This window comes from Microcaecilia unicolor, chromosome 3 (assembly GCF_901765095.1).
Source record: "Microcaecilia unicolor chromosome 3, aMicUni1.1, whole genome shotgun sequence".
Lineage (NCBI taxonomy): Eukaryota > Metazoa > Chordata > Amphibia > Gymnophiona > Siphonopidae > Microcaecilia > Microcaecilia unicolor.
The window spans coordinates 511,544,080-511,563,194 of NC_044033.1; the positions used below are offsets into that span (position 1 = coordinate 511,544,080).

At 43.7% G+C, this 19,115-nt stretch overlaps 1 protein-coding gene across 8 annotated transcripts in view; it reads left to right on the plus strand.

Annotated features, from left to right (window-relative positions):
* The window catches only part of LOC115467294 (clathrin coat assembly protein AP180-like), a 330,594-nt gene that overhangs the window by 48,932 nt on the left and 262,547 nt on the right, over positions 1–19,115 (plus strand). For all 8 annotated transcript variants that reach the window (XM_030199139.1, XM_030199144.1, XM_030199145.1 and 5 more), the window contains exon 3: positions 15,491–15,633. In XM_030199139.1, coding sequence (XP_030054999.1) covers positions 15,491–15,633 — 143 coding nt within the window. The remainder of the gene's footprint in view (positions 1–15,490; positions 15,634–19,115) is intronic.

Sequence of the window (19,115 nt, forward strand, 5' to 3'; positions counted from 1 at the left end):
AGACAAACAGGACAAACAAGGGATAAGGGAATATTTAAAGTGAGGATGATAAAATAAGGGTTCTGAACAAGTGAATAAGGGTTAGAGTTAAAAGCAGTATCAAAAAGGTGGGTTTTTAGCCTAGATTTAAAGACGGCCAGAGATGGAGCTTGACGTACCGGCTCAGGAAGTCTATTCCAGGCATATGGTGCAGCAAGATAAAAGGAACGGAGTCTGGAGTTAGCGGTGGAGGAGAAGGGTGCAGATAAGAGAGAGTTACCCAGTGAACGGAGTTCCCGGGGAGGAATGTAGGGAGAGATGAGAGTGGAGAGGTACTGAGGAGCTGCAGAGTGAATGCACTTATAGGTCAATAAGAGGAGTTTGAACTGTATGCGGAAACGGATAGGAAGCCAGTGAAGTGACTTGAGGAGAGGGCTAATATGAGCATAACGACACTGGCAAGACGTTGTACAAAAGACTAGTAATAGCACCACATGAGAACCAGTGTGGATACGAAGGGTGGGTAGGTGGTGATAGGATAGCAAATATGAGGAACAATATGCATCTCATATGGATGTAAATGTCTTGAACCAACAGGCTGAAAAGAGTCCAGAAGTTACAACTGACTTTAATGGGGTTTTATTGTTGTTTTTTGGGGGCGAGGGGGACCCCCCCCCCATCTTGTCAGTATGCAAAACGGTTTGTTTGTTAAATCTGGAAGGATAAATCTCTAAATCTGCAAAGAACTTAAGACATCTTGAAAGTGCTTTCCCTCGGTGTCTTTGACCACTACAGAAGATGGGAATGTTAGAAACCCAATACAAGGTGTAAAAGTAAATCGAGTTTTAAGATGAATGGCACATTTTTTTGTAATGAAAATCAACATTTCCATACCATCGGTGCTACCAGTTCCAAAAGTGAAACAAATGACAAATCATTGAACAGAAAGTAATAGGCTAAAAATGGTACCAGTGACACAAACAGAATCAGAAATAGATTCAGCATAAAATAGGCTTCAAATGTACCGTACGTCACATCAGATCATAAATAGTTTAGAGACCATCTCAGAAAGCTGTAGCATAAATTGCCCTCTAAATGTGCAGTGAAGAAAATGGATAGTACCCAAAAGACAGTTGATTTGGTTCGGTATATCCCTGATCTTAATGTCAAGTCCTTGGTAGAAGCAACATCAAGAGCTTTCAATTATTCCTTGTGCTTGCCCTTTCCTAAATAGAAGAGGATGGGTAGAAGAAGAAACCATAGAAAAGTTTTAAGAGCCTTTGATTTTTGTTTTCCTTTATAAGCTTTTTTTTTTGTCGGCATATATGAATGAGGAAGCTGTGGGCACAATCGGAGGATTTCTTTGTATGTGAAGCTTGTTTGGGGTCTGCTTACGATTATCACACATTAATCACCCCCATTAGAGCTAAGCCCCAACTGATTATTGTTGGAACACCCACGTTCTTGGTTTTGGTTCTTACACTGATAGAGCAAATAATACTTGCTTACTCAGAAGTGAAATAAAAGGAAAAGTTTATCCTGGAAACAAGTAAATAGTAGCTCAAGCAGAGGCTCATAGCAAGTCTGAAATACAGAAAAGAAATGATTAGAGAGACCCCAAGATCATGTATAACCGTCAACCACCCACCCACATCTCGGTTAAAGGTCCACTTCCTCTTCTCCCATCGCTTGCCCAACGAATCACGCTAAATGCGTAAACCTGTTTTAGTTCAGTCTAGTCAGTAGGAGTGCGGGTCACATGGTTGTCCTTGCACAATTTCACAAGGCCACCCTGCAGACTGATCTAGTTAGTGGAGGAGTGGCCTAGTGGTTAGGGTGGTGGACTTTGGTCCTGGGGAACTGAGGAACTGAGTTTGATTCCCACTTCAGGCACAGGCAGCTCCTTGTGACTCTGGGCAAGTCACTTAACCCTCCATTGCCCCATGTAAGCCGCATTGAGCCTGCCATGAGTGGGAAAGCGCGGGGTACAAATGTAACAAAATAAAATAGATACTATTGGAGATTCTACATGGAATGTTGCTACTATTGGAGATTCTACACGGAATGTTGCTATTCCACTAGCAACATTCCATGTAGAAGGCTGCGCAGGCTTCTGTTTCTGTGAGTCTGACGTCAGACTCACAGAAGCAGAAGCCTGCGTGGCCACATTGGTGATCTGCAAGGGCCGACTTCTACATGGAATGTTGCTAGTGGAGTAGCAACATTCCATGTAGAATCTCAAATAGTAGCAACAGTGGAGGAGTGGCCTAGTGGTTAGGGTGGTGGACTTTGGAACTGAGGAACTGAGTTTGATTCCCACTTCAGGCACAGGCAGCTCCTTGTGACTCTGGGCAAGTCACTTAACCCTCCATTGCCCCATGTAAACCGCATTGAGCCTGCCATGAGTGGGAAAGCGCAGGATACTGTTAAGATCCCCCTTACACATTTCCCAATCCTCTGCAATACCTTCTTGTGATAAACAATTTTTTCCCCTCTTTTCTTATCTTCATAGGCATCCATCTTAAAAAAGGATTCCATCTTAGCCTAACCTAACTTGTCAATTCAGGTTATCTAATTCTTCATTTAAGCTTTAAAACTGCATTTGCTTGTTAGGCCAGATCCTGATTTGAATTGCCAACTAGACACTGCTTCAGCAGGTGCCCAGTGTTAAGTCTTATCTCAGTTTTACTGGCCTAGCCAGTGCCTCTCAGGGCCTAGGCTTCATGACAAGAGCCCACCACTATTCCAGTGACGGGGGCTCTGGCTACAACATATATTAACATTCCCCTCTTGTCACCCCATATTTGGGGGGACACAAAAGCTCTGTGTCAAGCTTGTCACCATCCCTTCCGGAAGGTGTAAGATGTTAAAATTATGGAGGGTATAATACCTGATAAGGTCAACTTTGGAATCCTAATCATAATATGGATACCTGTCTAGGATCATTCTAACCCCTCTTGGGCCTAACCCAAACTTGTGGTTAACCATCAAAATTCAATTTATAAGAACATTATGATCAGACCCATTAGTATGCAGGTCTGGTTATATTTTTACCACTACGTATATTTATATTGCTAAAAATTGTTAAGCTAATCAATCCATAGGTTATATACTGATTATATGCATTTTTGCATTGGTTACATTGATTATATTCTTGCATAGGTTACATAATTGTAAGCATCACAGTGTCTCATCTATGTCTCGCATTCCCATGGTTGCAGGTTTCTATGGCCTCTATTGCATCTGTTATATAGCATATTGAGTTGACCATTGCATGGGGAGATAGTCTAATATATCTGTCTTGGGAAGAGAGAGCAGTTTTGATTAAGCATTGGTATGGACTCAAGAAGTACATGATTAGCACTATGATTGCCAGCTGTCTTAGGTTGTAGACATCCAAATTCCCTGAGCTGGTTGAAATTTCTGGGTCTTACAATTATACGGCAAGAGAATAGCAGTAATAATACTAAGAAGGCCATGTATAGGCGTTGACATAGGCATAATGACTGGGGAGCATGAAGTTCCCTTTTATATGCACATAAAACTCACCCCAGGATTTTATGTATCCCTCAGCATAACCCCACTTGGTCCTTGGTCCAACCTACAGGGAAACTAAGTAGTTAAATAATGGCATAACTGACTGATAGTAACAGGGTTTACACTTACATTGCGATATTGTGGCCATTATTAGGGTTTGATGTTACCCTTGTATAAGCAGTATCAATTTAAATGGCAGAAAGTGAGTTTTCATGAAATATTCAAAATCAACAATTATGGACGATCATTCATAAGAGAAAATGTGTTACTTAGCTAAGAACAAAATAAAATTGAACCTTTCAAACAGGAGTATTGCTAAACTGAACATAAAACAAAATATGAGTCTATAATAATCATACATAGCCACGGAAAATATGAAATTTAGTATCTGTTGGTTCTAAATTCTCATTCGGCGATCGTGGTTGAAGCGGTGGAAGCTCTGAAGAATCTGGACGAACAGGGCTGGATTTTCACTGCGACCTGGGCGAGGAATCAGTAGAAGTGACAGTCACGGCTGGTCTGTTGAAGGAAGTGACTGGTCTTGAGATGGTTGGGCTGGTAACATCTGGTTCTGCGGCTGAGTAAACCCGTATATCTTTCACATGGACCCAAGACTTGTGGTCCAGTAGATTGCAAGGTGTAAAGATTATAGCCACAACCTTGGGGGATCGAACATCATTTGGGCCTGGATAGATCTTGAAGACGTACTTGCGGTGTACAAACTTGGATCTTTCCATGTCTTTATCCTAGGCATGCACAATCATAATTAGTCCATCAAGAGTCAGAGGCTGGCAAAGGAATAAGCAAAATGACTGTATGCCTGAATGATACATTGCTATATCTTGGTGGGCATAATCAGTGTGAATTGAATAAGCAAAAATAATATATAGACGTCAAGAGACATGAAAGACGATGTAAACATGGAGAAGACAGTGCTAATTAAGTGCAAAAGCAAAAAGGAAACCATAAGGGTTCAGTAATGAAAGGCCATTTACATAAATAGCAATAATATATATGAAATTATTTATCTCCTGATTGGTAGAGGTCAGAGCTTCAACTTCAACCCTCTCTATGGGCAAAACAAAAACATTTTTTGTTTTAATACTAGGAATTGGGATTTGCATTGGGATTTGCAGAATATATCCCCACTTCTGGCTTGCATAATGTGCAAGACAGATTGGTAATTACTACTAAGAGATGATCAAATAACAATGGTTAAGTATATGGAACAAAAGAAAAGGGTACCAAAAAAAACAACAATAAAAATTAAAATTTAGAAATGATGTTGATTGATCAAGTTATTGATGTATGGAGGGTCATGAATGTGGTGCACAAAATAGTCAAAAGGCACGGGCAATGCGTTGCAATCTGTCGCCAGTAGGTATGGAATCTTCACCTACGATGACTACCATTCACCAAGGGTTGGGCCCTCAGCTGCAGGAGGCCAGCAGGACTTACGAGTTAGATGATTCAGAAAGAAGGGTAGAGGCCAAAGCTTCTTGCAACTCCAGTAAGTGGAGAGTCTGTCTTTTTCGCTCATGGACCAATTGATGCATCTGTTGAAACTCACGCTCAATGATGTCCCGTATCTAACACCGGGTCACATTGGGGTCTCTGCATCTGTCCCTTAATCTGGCGATTCTTTGCTGCAACATAGCCTTCAGGTCAGATACATTATCGGGTAGCTCTTCTTTGCTAGCAGTTGTCTCCTCGGTGAGGGACGTCAACGGGATTCCTGTATCCATCTGGGGAAAGGCAAAACTTAAACAGACCAGTAGTGCAATTTATGTGTTTAATTTATTGAAAGAAGTCATAATGCTAGCGAGAGTCATGGAGAACAAGTGCGTAAATACAAGAATCAGAAAACGAGCAGTCCAGGGGGAGAATTCAGACAAGGGGGGTCGTGGGTATAAATGGGGGCCAGGAAGGAGGCAGGGTAAGAAACAAAGCATCGAGAATAAAAAAATTTAGAAAACCACCTGGAAGGGTGTAAGATAAAAATAGGCTTAAAAAAAAAGAATGTACTGGGGAAATTAATGTATAACCAAAAAATTTCCAATCAATGTCTCTTTAAGAGAAGAAATATAAGAAAGTCAAAATGGATTTGAATCATTAAATGTATAAAAAATATTATACATCTGAATTGCAGCAAGGCATTTTCAGATTGCAATGCAAGAAAAAGGTTCCTTGAAAAAGATAAATGGAAGAAAAAAAACATTCAAAAGTGCAGACACCCTTGATTGACCTTCACATAGAGTTTAAGTAACCCTTTTCAACCAGTCAAAGAAGTAGGAAGAGGCATATCGCTTCAAGACAAAACCGCCACGTGACAAGAGTTAGTTGAAGCAAGGTGTTAGTCAAATACACAAAGCATAAATTCCAGGAACGCTGCACACAAATAGTTTTACACCAGCTTTTCTCACAATCACTCGCATTGAAAGGCAGAGAGAAAGAAAGCGCAATAGTTGGCATTCCAAGGGTCATTGTGATTACCTGTGTTAAATAGAAAGTGGAGTGCATAATTTTCCATATTTATGTCTGAAAGCTTCACCAAATCTCTGTTCAAGAATACTACAAAATCTAAGAGCAGCGCAAAATGCTCCCCCGAATGGCCAGTTCAAGCAGGGGCGTATCTGGACTCCGGCGGTAGGGGGGGCCAGAGCCAGAGGGAGGGGGCACATTTTAGCCCCCCCCCTCCGCCACCACCGACCCCCCCCCCGCCATTCTCAGAGCCCCCACTGCCACCAATGACTCTCTCCACCCCCCTCCCACCGCCAACCCTCCCCCGCTGCTGTTGCTTACCTTTGCTGGCGGGGGGCCCCAACCCCCGCCAGCCGAGGTCCGCTTCCACCTGCCGCTGCCTTAAAAACTACTTCTTCAGCCGGCGGGGGACCCCAAACCCCCGCCAGCCGCCCCGAGGTGTTTAAAATTCATCTTCGGCCTCCGTGGCCGTGCTGCTGTTGATAGGCGCTGTTGAATCCACTTCGGAGTCTGACGTCGCAGCACGTACAACGTACAACGACGTCAGACTCCGAAGTGGATTCAACAGCGCCTATCAACAGCAGCACGGCCACGGAGGCCGAAGATGAATTTTAAACACCTCGGGGCGGCTGGCGGGGGTTTGGGGTCCCCCGCCGGCTGAAGAAGTAGTTTTTAAGGCAGCGGCAGGTGGAAGCGGACCTCGGCTGGCGGGGGTTGGGGTCCCCCGCCAGCAAAAGTAAGCAACGGCAGCGGGGGAGGGTTGATGGCGGTAGGGGGGTCCAGGGCAAAATCTGCGGGGGCCCAGGCCCCTGAGGCCCCACGCAGATACGCCCCTGAGTTCAAGGGAATATTTCTCGCATTTATTCTATATAACGGCTAATGGTTATTAAATATTTCTTCTTCCTTAGACAAGGAAATAAAGATATCACACACACAATAAAGAGATTTCAAAAATGAAGGCTTTATATTCATGGGAAAAAACTAAAGAAGTCAATGTCACGTCAATTTAAACAGCGCAACAGTCAAAGCAGTAAACATTTTAACAATGAGCAATACACAGCTTTTATTTAAAAGGGATCCCGTACAGAGTAAAATGGCATAAATAAGTCAGTTAAGGTATATATAAAAAAACAGAAAATGAACACCCTCTGGGGATCGCCCATCCCTGCAGTTGATAAGAACTCCCCAGGGAAGCTATGCATAAAAGCAAATAAATAACTTACTGACTCAGGTCATTTGTATGGTACCATAAATATACGCTTGCAATTAAACCTTTAAAAGTATAAAAATAGAGATTTGTGTCACCTGTAATAGAACCAGAAGCATCACACCAACACATATACAGAGAAATGGTTTCTGGATACTAAATGAGGAGCTGAGTAGTATGAGTAACTGAGAGCAACAAAATCAGATCGGGTTCGGATTACGCCCAGTCATTATGGACGGGTGGGGTGGGCGATTTTGATTCCTGGGCTAGCGTTGAACGGGTAGTAGACACTGCGATGCAGAGTGGCCGATGTGATGGCAACGGAAACATTCCACGTTGGCACGCCAGTTGAGGTTTTGGTGAATCTGTTTTTTAGATCTGTGTTTTCTAGGTACGCGTAGTCGTGGTTGTGAACAGACGGCCGCGTAATGGCCGAATTGCTGGCAACGATAGCACCGGACATTGGCATAGCGATCAGGACTAGGCCAGAACGGTAGTCTCTAGGTTGTCTATCAGTGTCGGGTGGGCCTTTTTGAGGTTGAGACCGGCGGCCACGATCATCAGGGTAATCATTCCTACGGTCTTGGCGATTTGGGTTATCTAGCGAGGGGAGGTCACTCGGTCGCCTGCCGTCTCTCTGTGGCTGTCGTCTCTGCATCCGGGAGACACGTAGCGATGGGAAGTCTGAAGGAGGTTGACGGTATTGACTATGAGGAAGGTGCCAGCGTGGACATTCCACGGCGTAATGTCCCAATTGGAAACAACGGTTGCACTGTACATGGAATGTTGCTACTATTGGAGATTGTACATGGAATGTTGCTCTATTCCACTAGCGTAGAAGGCTGCGCAGGCTTCTGTTTCTGTGAGACGTCAGACTCACAGAAGCAGAGGCCTGCGCGGCCACATTGGTGATCTGCAAGGGCCGACTTCTACATGGAATGTTGCTAGTGTACAATAGCAACATTCCATGTAGTATCTCAAATAGTAGCAACAGTAGAGGAGTGGCCTAGTGGTTAGGGTGGTGGACTTTGGTCCTGAGGAACTGAGTTCGATTCCCACTTCAGGCACAGGCAGCTCCTTGTGACTCTGGGCAAGTCACTTAACCCTCCATTGCCCCATGTAAGCGGTATTGAGCCTGCCATGAGTGGGAAAGCGCAGGGTACAAACGTAACAAAAATAAAATAGATACTATTGGAGATTCTAGATGGAATGTTGCTACTATTGGAGATTCTACATGGAATGTTGCTATTCCACTAGCAACATTCCATGTAGAAGGCTGCGCAGGGTTCTGTTTCTGTGAGTCTGATGTCCTGCAAGTACGTGCAGGACGTCAGACTCACAGAAACAGAAGCCTGCGCGGCCACATTGGTGATCTGCAAGGGCCAACTTCTACATGGAATGTTGCTAGTGGAATAGCAACATTCCATGTAGAATCTCAAATAGTAGCAACAGTGGAGGAGTGGCCTAGTGGTTAGGGTGGTGGACTTTGGTCCTGGGGAACTGAGGAACTGAGTTGGATTCCCACTTCAAGCACAGGCAGCTCCTTGTGACTCTGGGCAAGTCACTTAGCCCTCCATTGCCCCACGTAAGCCGCATTGAGCCTGCCATGAGTGGGAAAGCGCGGGGTACAAATGTAATTTAAAAAATTTATTTATTTACGGCATTTGTATCCCACATTTTCCCACCTATTTGCAGGCTCAATGTGGCTTACATTGTTCCATCATGGCGATCGCCATTCCAGAGTGAGAAATACAAGAGGTATTACATAAAGATCATGAATGAGTAGATTAAGCAATCAATAAGCAATCAATTAACCAATCAATAAGATTTGAAAACAACACACAGAATAGTTAGGGGGGATGAAATAAATCTTACAGGTAATCCTTGTTTCATTATTCAGAGGGGTTCTCTGAGCATACAAACATTAGGGTTCCGAGCCCCCCCCCCCCCCCCCAAGTTCCCTATAAGCTCTGTAGTGTATGAATGAAAAGCAAAGTACTTTATTGGCCCGAAATGTCTTATCATGAAGCCCCGAGTACTGGAATCTTTATGGATTTACTTGGTAGGGTGTGTGAAGGTTTTGTACTTCTAGCAGGGCCACTGTCCCATATATTCTCAAAGGCAACTTTAAAGGGATGCCCGTCGCCCAGAAAAAAAAATGCACAATACACCTAATCAGTTTAAGAATTGACCTTTTATAGTTTTGCTTCCATTCTCGTTGCATTCGGCGTATTGCCTTCTAAGCAGGTGCCTGCCTCTGGTCTGTCTTTTCTATTGTGTTTCTTTGCCTGTCTGGGACATTGTTTTAGAATTTTTGTCTTCCCTTGGCTGTAAGCCTTCAATTTCCAGGACTGCCATATTTTGCTAAAAATTGTCGTCTTGGGTATTAATTGCTTTCTCCCTGTTTGAAGTATGTAAATTTTTAATGTTCTAATTGTTTCAGTGCCCGTCGACTCAAATCATATAAACTGCTTTTTTCTTCTTCATCTTTCTCCTACGTCAGCCCAAAGTCCTGGAATGTTCTACCAAGGCATCTAAAGGAGATTGACGATCACCAGCTATTCAAGAAATCAGTAAAAACATTTTTATTCGAGAAAGCTTATCCTGCCAATTAACGCCTAATCCCCGACTATCTCTAATTGTCTGTACTCGTTTACTACTCCATCCTATTCAAGCATCCTTGTATAATCCTCCTGTTCTTTCCCGTCTTTCTGCCTCAATGTTACAGAAGGTTACAAAGCATCTGTAACATTGAGACATATTTTCAAAGCACTTTGGGAGGCTAAGTTCCATAGGTTTCTATGGAACTTATTGTAAGCCACATTGTGCTCGCTCTAGTGAGAAAATGTGGGGTATAAATGGCCTAGTGGTTAGGGTGGTGGACTTTGGTCCTGAGGAACTGAGTTGGATTCCCACTTCAGGCACAGGCAGCTCCTTGTGACTTTGGGCAAGTCACTTAACCCTCCATTGCCCCATGTAAGCCGCATTCAGCCTGCCATGAGTGGGAAAGCGCGGGGTACAAATGTAACAAAAATAAAATAGATACTATTTGAGATTCTACATGGAACGTTGCTATTCCACTAGCAACATTCCATGTAGAAGGCTGCGCAGGCTTCTGTTTCTGTGAGTCTGACGTCCTCCACGTACGTCAGACGTACGTGCAGGACATCAGACTCACAGAAACAGAAGCCTACGCGGCCACATTGGTGATCTGCAAGGGCCGACTTCTTGTGACTCTGGGCAAGTCACTTAACCCTCAATTGCCCCATGTAAGCCGCACTGAGCCTGCCATGAGTGGGAAAGCGCAGGGTACAAATGTAACAAAAATAAAATAGATACTATTGGAGATTCTACATGGAATGTTGCTACTATTGGAGATTCTACATGGAATGTTGCTATTCCACTAGCAACATTCCATGTAGAAGGCTGCGCAGGCTTCTGTTTCTGTGAGTCTGACGTCCTGCACGTACGTACGTGCAGGACGTCAGACTCACAGAAGCAGAAGCCTGCGCGGCCACATTGGTGATCTGCAAGGGCCGACTTCTAGTGGAATAGCAACATTCCATGTAGAATCTCAAATAGTAGCAACAGTGGAGGAGTGGCCTAGTGGTTAGGGTGGTGGACTTTGGTCCTGAGGAACTGAGTTGGATTCCCACTTCAGGCACAGGCAGCTCCTTGTGACTCTGGGCAAGTCACTTAACCCTCCATTGCCCCATGTAAGCCGCATTCAGCCTGCCATGAGTGGGAAAGCGTGGGGTACAAATATAAGAAAATAAATAAATAAATAAATATAGTTTGTGGAAGCCCTGCATGAACAAACATAGGTAGGTATGTGCAGTACTTTGCAGCCCCTTGGCTGCTCACTGGCAAAAGTGAAACCAGTCAATGAACATTTACCAGGGCAGATTGTGCATGATATATAGATACATACTTCGTTAAGCAGGATAATAAAGTTAATAAGCCAGAACAAACATGTCTTGATTGTCAATTGTATGACTTTTTCACTGAACTCTGTTCTGGTGCAGTGACGGAAGCCCATTTGGCAATTTAACATGCTATTGATTGGAGATTTGTTCATTTTTTGTGTAGGTGTAGACAGTTTAACAGTACAGACGCTTATTAAAATCCACTAATCAATGATTGTTTTTGTTGTCATCAGGGACTCGAAATTTTATTGTCAAACCACATGTAAACAAAACCACCCCAGTTTTTTTTTTTTTGGGGTAGCAAATGGGTGTATACTCCTTCCCAAATCCTTGTTATACAAAGAGGTATATTTGGCATTTTGGCCCAATAGTGCGAACAGTGGAGCTTCCTAGGTTTCTGCTGGCAGACTTGGGAGTGTGTTGCTTTGAGGTCATAAGGTCTATTTGGACATCTACTATAATAAAATGCAGCCTCAGCGTTCTGAGGACACTGACGTCACTGAAGTCACTCACACACACCGGTTCGTGGTTTCATGGTGGTGAAGCCACAACATCTTCATGCCCCGCCCTCGCGTCACACGTGATGACGTCGAGGGTGGAACAAGAAAACAAATTAACGCACGGGGAGCAGTAGGGAAACACGCCTCCCCTTCCAACAAATCCCAGCCGCCGCCGTGCACATGAACCCGGCCCCTTTCGCCACATAGCCCCGCCCCTTACAACTTACCGGCCCGCCCACGGTAGCACACGCTTAACCTCACCAACCTCCCTCCCCCCCTGTCACCTCCCCTCCCCTTACGCGTGTCTCCCTGGTGGTCTAGAGGTACCTGTTCTGTCGGCCCAGGAAAGAAAGAGCCCCCTCTTTCCTCCCGTAGCAGTGGCTTCCTTGCTGCATCGTGTGGGAGTCCGGCTCTCAGCGTTTGAAAATGGCCGCCAACAGTTCAAGCTACCTTGCGAGACTTCAACTCTCGGCGGCCATTTTGAAACGCCAAGAGCCGTACTCCCACACGATGCAAGCTACCACCACCGCTACGGGCAGGAAAGAGGGGGCTCTTTCTTTCCTGCCCCGACCGAACAGGTACCATAAGGGGAGGGGAAGGGAGTCCCGTGCCTGCTAGCGCCCGTTTCATCGGCGCCAGAAACGGGCCATTTTTACTAGTCTTGCAATAAAACACCAGGCCACCTCATTTATTCCAAGGGAATAATGCTTACTGGTGTGTTTTAAGCTAGTACATAATGACAATGTAAGAAAAGATAGATGTATGAGGCAAAATAACAGTTAAATGAACAGAACAAAGCATGCAGCCTATTACATGAATCTAATGTTTTGCTTTTGGACTATTTTTATACCTAAATTTCCTTTTCATTAAAGCCAACTGTTTGCCCCATATTTCTTTGAGCTTTTTAGGATTAAGTGTCTTACCCAGGGTGTCCTACACTATAGATTGTCTCTCCTTTCTGCTCAGTATCAAGAGGAAAGAATCCGAGATGATCCTTTATTGTAAGCTTCATCCTAGAATCACAGCTTAGGTGAGAGTAAATAGTTAAGTGTTCATCCCTACAGAAACCATTCGCAGCCTAGCATGTTAACCTATTCACTCCTTTTTCTGCTGGACCTCTGCTACTTCACTCCTCCATGGAGCGGAAGAGTGGCCTAATGGTTAGTGTAGCGGGTTGTGGACCTGGGGAACTGGGTTTGACTCCTGCAGTTGCCTGATGGTCAATAGTCGATTGAGATCCTGGGGAACCAGGTTCAATTCCCTCTGCAGCTCCATGTGATCCTGGGCAAGTCACTTAACCCTCTATTGCCCCAGGTATTACTTAGATTGTGAGCCCACTAGGGGACAGTACCTGTAAATTATAACTGTAAACTTCTTGGGTCTAAGCAGTATATAAATACACGAATGATGATAATGATTCTAGAACATTCAGAGCTCCTATCTGACCTTGTCAACTTCCAGGTTGAAAGAGTGGAGGAATAGCCTAGTCTTCTTTCCTAGTTTATCAACTACTCCTCTCAAAGAATTCAGATTTGGTAGGATCTTTCCTTTGTCAACTGCTCTGTAGTAGGGGTGAAATTTGGTTAGTTTTCATTCTCAACCCCCCTTCCCTCACCATCACCAATTTGAATTCTTGCCAGTTGTTGGGTGTTTATTGGTTTCTGTTGTCTTTTTATATGCAGATTTTAGTGCACACTGAATTTGGTTTAATGTGCACTAACTGTTGAATGAAAGTCTTTTAGGCCCAGATGCACTAAATGTAACGAGCCAACAACATTGTTTTTAAACTAGTTTTAGCCGGTTTAACGAGCAAGTAGTAAAACGAGACATACACAAAGGGGTTCTCCGAGCCATTTTCCTATTACGGTAGAAGATGATGAAAACGGAATGCAAAGCTATTATAATGAGCTAATTAACTATTATGTGTATGCAAGGTGATGCACAGCCATTTTCCGACCCTATGCACAAAAGCAGTCCCTACCTTTACCGTGGAAAATCTAATGGGAGGTGTGGTGCTCTCGGTAAAATCCCAGGCTGGGCTGCTGGTGCAAGGAAGTTGATCTCTCACCAATCACAGCACGCTTAGCTGACACCAGTGTCGGCTAAATGCGATGTGATTAGTGGGCAGGCAGGCAAGTGCTGTAGACCGCTATTATACACGCAGCTTGCTCGGTGCCCATTGGAAATCTCCCTTGTGCTCATCTCTTCAAGAAGCCTGTCTCTTTAAGAAAGTGATTTCTCATTTTTATTTATTTTTTTAAAAGGTCCGGTTTGAAATAGAATTGAACTCCAACAGAAAACTTTTTGTTTGTTTCCTGACCCGTTTACACAGTCCTGGTCTCTCTCACCAGTCACAGCGCGTTTAGCGGACACTAGTGTCAGCTAAACGCACTGTGATTGGTGGGCAGGCAAGCAAGTGCTCTAGACGGCTATATACACGCAGCTAGTCTGCGTGTATGAAGCTGTCTGTGACATGTGCAGAACAGCCACATTTAACGCTTGGTTGCTCTGCGCATGCTCAGATGACCAACTGGGTGGAAGGATATCGCATGCAAATGTGCTAACAGCGAGCAGCTCATTTGCATGCGACTTCCTTCATGCAAGCCTGTTGTTTACAAAATTGGTAAGCAGCAACCGGAGATCGGGAAGGGCTTTTAGCATGGCCTTAGTATGCTTTAAATCCAATTTAGCAGACTAATCGGTGCACAGGGCTTTGGGCACTGTGACTCATTGGTCTGAAAATAAATCCTACCAGCAACAGTGTTAAGGAACCAGAGAAATGTTAGTTTTTGCAGATAGGCTTGTGTTTTCATTCCTCTTTTTGGGTGGCTGTTTTTTTCCTTACTTTCCCTCTGCCAGCATTCTAATGTGTTCTTATTCAGCTGCCATTTTTGCTTCAGCTTATGTTCCCCAAGACTGGTCATAATCATTTCTCCCTCTTTCAGCTCAGCCTAAACTGTAGCTGCGATCATTTCGGTGCTAAGACTGAAAAATAGTTGAATAGATGACCAGAATTTTTCCACACCCAGTTGTTTGTGCTTCTTGTTGTTCTGGTGTAAGAAGTAAACATAACATAAATCCATTGAGTTCCTTACAGGCCTATTGTGGAATGTTTTTAAAAGAATATTAAGTTCCATGAATAGTTCCACCTGCTCGGGGAGGCGGTTAAGTCATTTTACAGTATTTGAATGGATAAAATAATAGGAGCCTATGAGGAGTCGTGGGAGTGGAGAAAGGGAGGGGAAAACAAAGAGGGGGTGGGAAGATAGGCTCTTTTCAAACAATGGAGAAGACGTACGATTTATTACAACAACTCGACTCAAGATGTTTTTATGAGTTTGTATCATATGTCCATTATTGAATGTTTTACAAAATGTTTTTATAAGTTTATTTCAATTGCTTTTCGTTTGCATTGTTCATGTTTTATATTTGTTTTTATAGACTCCTGAAGAAGGCGCTACGGCGCCAAAACACGGCTGTGTTGAGTCGAGTTGTTGTAATAAACATTACTTTTTATTTACAATCATACGTCTTCTCCATTGTTTGAAAAGAGCCTATCTTCCCCACCCCCTCATTGTTTGTTTTCCCCTTGCTTTGTTTCGTGGGGATTAAGTGCACCTCCACACTCTGTGTGGTACTCCCACACCTTGCGTGGTTTGTTTTTTTTGGAGTGGAGAAAGGGAGAAATCCTCCAAGTTTTGTAGTTTGGGTTTTCCGTTAGGTCTCTGAAATACTAATTTGAGAATTTTGTACTTTTGTTTTTTCATATTTGTGCAAAAGAGGTTAAAATATCTCTCGATGTTGCTGAACATAATACTGTCCCAAGGTAACGTCAGTACAATTGTTCTTTTTCCTTTCAGATTTGATCCAGGCTACCAACGAAACAAATGTGAATATTCCACAGATGGCCGACACTCTCTTTGAACGTGCGACAAATAGTAGTTGGGTGGTTGTCTTTAAAGCTTTAGTTACAACACATCATCTTATGGTCCATGGGAACGAAGTAAGTTCACAGCATTTCTGTCTAAAGACACCAAAAATCCTTGTAACCTTTGTAGTACGTCATCTTAAACATGAGCTCTGATGTGGAATATTACAAGAGCTCATGTGTTCTGTCATAGAATGTATCGATTAATGATGACTTGTGGAATCTGTTCAGTCCTTTTTGTTCATTGGGTTAGGTTTTTTTTTGTTTTTTTTTTCTAGCTCATTTTATACAGTTTAACACACAAGAACTTAGCATTTATTTTATTTTTGTTACATTTGTACCCCGCGCTTTCCCCACTCATGGCAGTCTCAATGCGGCTTACATGGGGCAATGGAGGGTTAAGTGACTTGCCCAGAGTCACAAGGAGCTGCCTGTGCCTGAAGTGGGAATCGAACTCAGTTCCTCAGTTCCCCAGGACCAAAGTCCACCACCCTAACCACTAGGCCACTCCTCCACTGTTGCTACTATTTGAGATTCTACATGGAATGTTGCTAGAAGTCGGCCCTTGCAGATCACCAATGTGGCCGCGCAAGCGTCTGCTTCTGTGAGTCTGACGTCCTGCACGTACGTGCAGGACGTCAGACTCACAGAAACAGAAGCCTGCGCAGCCTTCTACATGGAATGTTGCTAGTGGAATAGCAACATTCCATGTAGAATCTCCAATAGTATCTATTTTATTTTTGTTACATTTGTACCCCGCACTTTCCCACTCATGGCAGGCTCAATGCGGCTTGCATGGGGCAATGCAGGGTTAAGTGACTTGCCCAGAGTCACAAGGCGCTGCCTGTGCCTGAAGTGGGAATCAAACTCAGTTCCCCAGGACCAAAGTTCACCACCCTAACCACTAGGCCACTCCTCCACTGTTTCTACTATTTGAGATTCTGCTATTCCACTAGCAACATTCCATGTAGAAGTCAGCCCTTGCAGATCACCAATGTGGCCGCGCAGGCTCTCCTTCAGAGCTAACTAGTGAATGAAATTGGTCCGTTTGTAAGGACTGTGACTGGGGTCTCCAGCTGTAGATTGTTTTTTTTTTTTCAAACAAATGGACTTATAGATAGAATTTACAATGAATATTAGGAGTGTGATTTAAAAAAAAAAAATTAGTGCACACAAAAAAGTTTAATCCTTCCTAGCCTACAAATTCGTGGAGGAGTGGCCTAGTGGTTAGGGTGGTGGACTTTGGTCTTGGGGAACTGAGTTCGATTCCCACTTCAGGCACAGGCAGCTCCTTGTGACTGGGCAAGTCACTTAACCCTCCATTGCCCCATTTAAGCCGCATTGAGCCTGCCATGAGTGGGAAAGTGCAGGGAAGTGCAGGGTACAAATTTAACAAAAATAAAATAGATACTATTGGAGATTCTACATGGAATGTTGCTATTCCACTAGCAACATTCCATGTAGAAGGCTGCGCAGGCTTCTGTTTCTGTGAGTCTGACGTCCTGCATGAATATGTTGAGCCTATGAATTTCTTTATCTATAAGTCCATTTGTTTGAAAAAAAAAAACAATCTACAGCTGGAGACCCCAGTCACAGTCCTTACAAACGGACCAATTTCATTCACTAGTTAGCTCTGAAGGAGAGCTCATGATGGTTGACGTGTCTTAATGATAAGTCAACATGGATTGACGTCCCTAACGATAGCGGGGATGGGACGACTTCCCTATGAAGGAAGACTAAGGAGGCTAGGGCTTTTCAGCTTGGAGAAGAGACGGCTGAGGGGGAGACATGATAGAGGTATATAAAATAATGAGTAGAGTGGAACAGGTGGATGTGAATCTGAGGCTAGCTTATAGCAAGAATCCTAATCTGAAGGAAATATTATGTCCAGCAGATTGTAGTCTGGATTCTAATGCAATACTAGTTGTTGGTAAACAGAACAAATATGGCAAATGTAAAATGTGCGACTCGACAATGGAATTTCAAGAACAGTTTATGCATCCAATAGCCAAAAATAAATTTACGTTAAAAGATGAGACCACACTATTTGTCATCATTTGTCCCTGCTCGAAACTTTGTTGTATAAACCACTAGGCAAGTCAAGAAAAAAATGAACGTAGAAGTCGTCGTGCATGTAAAAAAAAAAAAATAAATAATAATAAAAAATTGGGAAGAGCCTTTTATTATAACACTGTATTTCAGAAGGACATCTGTTTTCTACATTGAAATGTTAAATGATAGATGATAAATAGTAGTAGTAGTAGTATCGATAAGAAATCTGCTCTTCTACATTGGGATATGGAATGGATCTATTGGCTAAATACAGATGAACCTGTGGGTTTGAATGCAGAAGATGAATGGCATCAATTTTGTTTTAAAGAAATTCTTTGGCTGGGCACCCCATATGGCTTTGGTGGACGTGGGATGGGGAAATAGGGTCTACAGGCTGATCCTGGACCTGGGGGGTGGGAGGAAGGGAGAGAGGGATACTGGGGTTGGGGGAGGGGGCCGAGGAAGGGATACTGGGGTTGGGGAAGGGGGTTGAGAAAGGGAGACAGAGATGCCCTATGGAGGGGATGGCAGCAGGCCGCCTGTACCATTGGGCAGCCCTGGTCATTTTGCCAGGTTCGCTCAATGGTAGCTACCCCCCTTCAGGATCCTGGTATTGTATCCCTGCCGTCCTTAAAATTTGATACCCCATGGAGAGGCTGCTCCATTAAGAGCATATTTCAACGTATATAGTACAACATTGAGGTCAATTTTCAGTGGCATTTCAGATACAAATTTAAATGTGTAATGTAAATGTTTGAAGTGTTAGATATTGTCAACGGAATTATATCTGTAAGTGTTGGCACTGGAAATGCTTTTTTGACTTTAAACATGTAAAATTGACAGACCTGCTATTTTGTCACTACTTAAGCAGATATATGTTCAGTGGCTGAATTTAACAGCTGTTCCAAATCAATGCATGACTATTTCAGCAAAATCACTTGTGAATAACAAAATAATGAGCTGAAAATTTGTCTCCCACTGTGAATTATAAAATATCAAATTTAAATGGAGGAAAAGACCTCAGATGTCTTGGCTCGGCAGCAAGTATAATATCTTTGCACCAGCTCATCATAAACTTTAGTCATATCATAGGTCAAAAAAACCCCTCTAAATTTACAATTTTTAATTCTGCTGTTATGCATTCTTCATTGTACAATTTGTATCATTTTTAAAAAATCAAACATATAAACGGCGAGTGACTGACTCACTCACAAATGCGCAGTAGAGACTTCCCTCTCTGTCCTGCCCCCGCGTCAATACGTGATGACGGGGGGGGGGGGGGGTGGGACAGAGAGGGAAACTGCGCCGCAGAAGTTGCTACCGCTACCCCCCCCCCCCCCCCCACTTGGAGTCGCCGCCGCCACCCCTCCACCCGGCCCGGGCCCTCTCTTCCCTTCTGAACTTACACATCCATTCGCCGAACGCAGCAATGCACACCAGCTCAGCTGCCCCTTCCTTCTCTGCCTGTGTCCCACCCTCGCTGACGTTATGTCACAGGAGGGCGG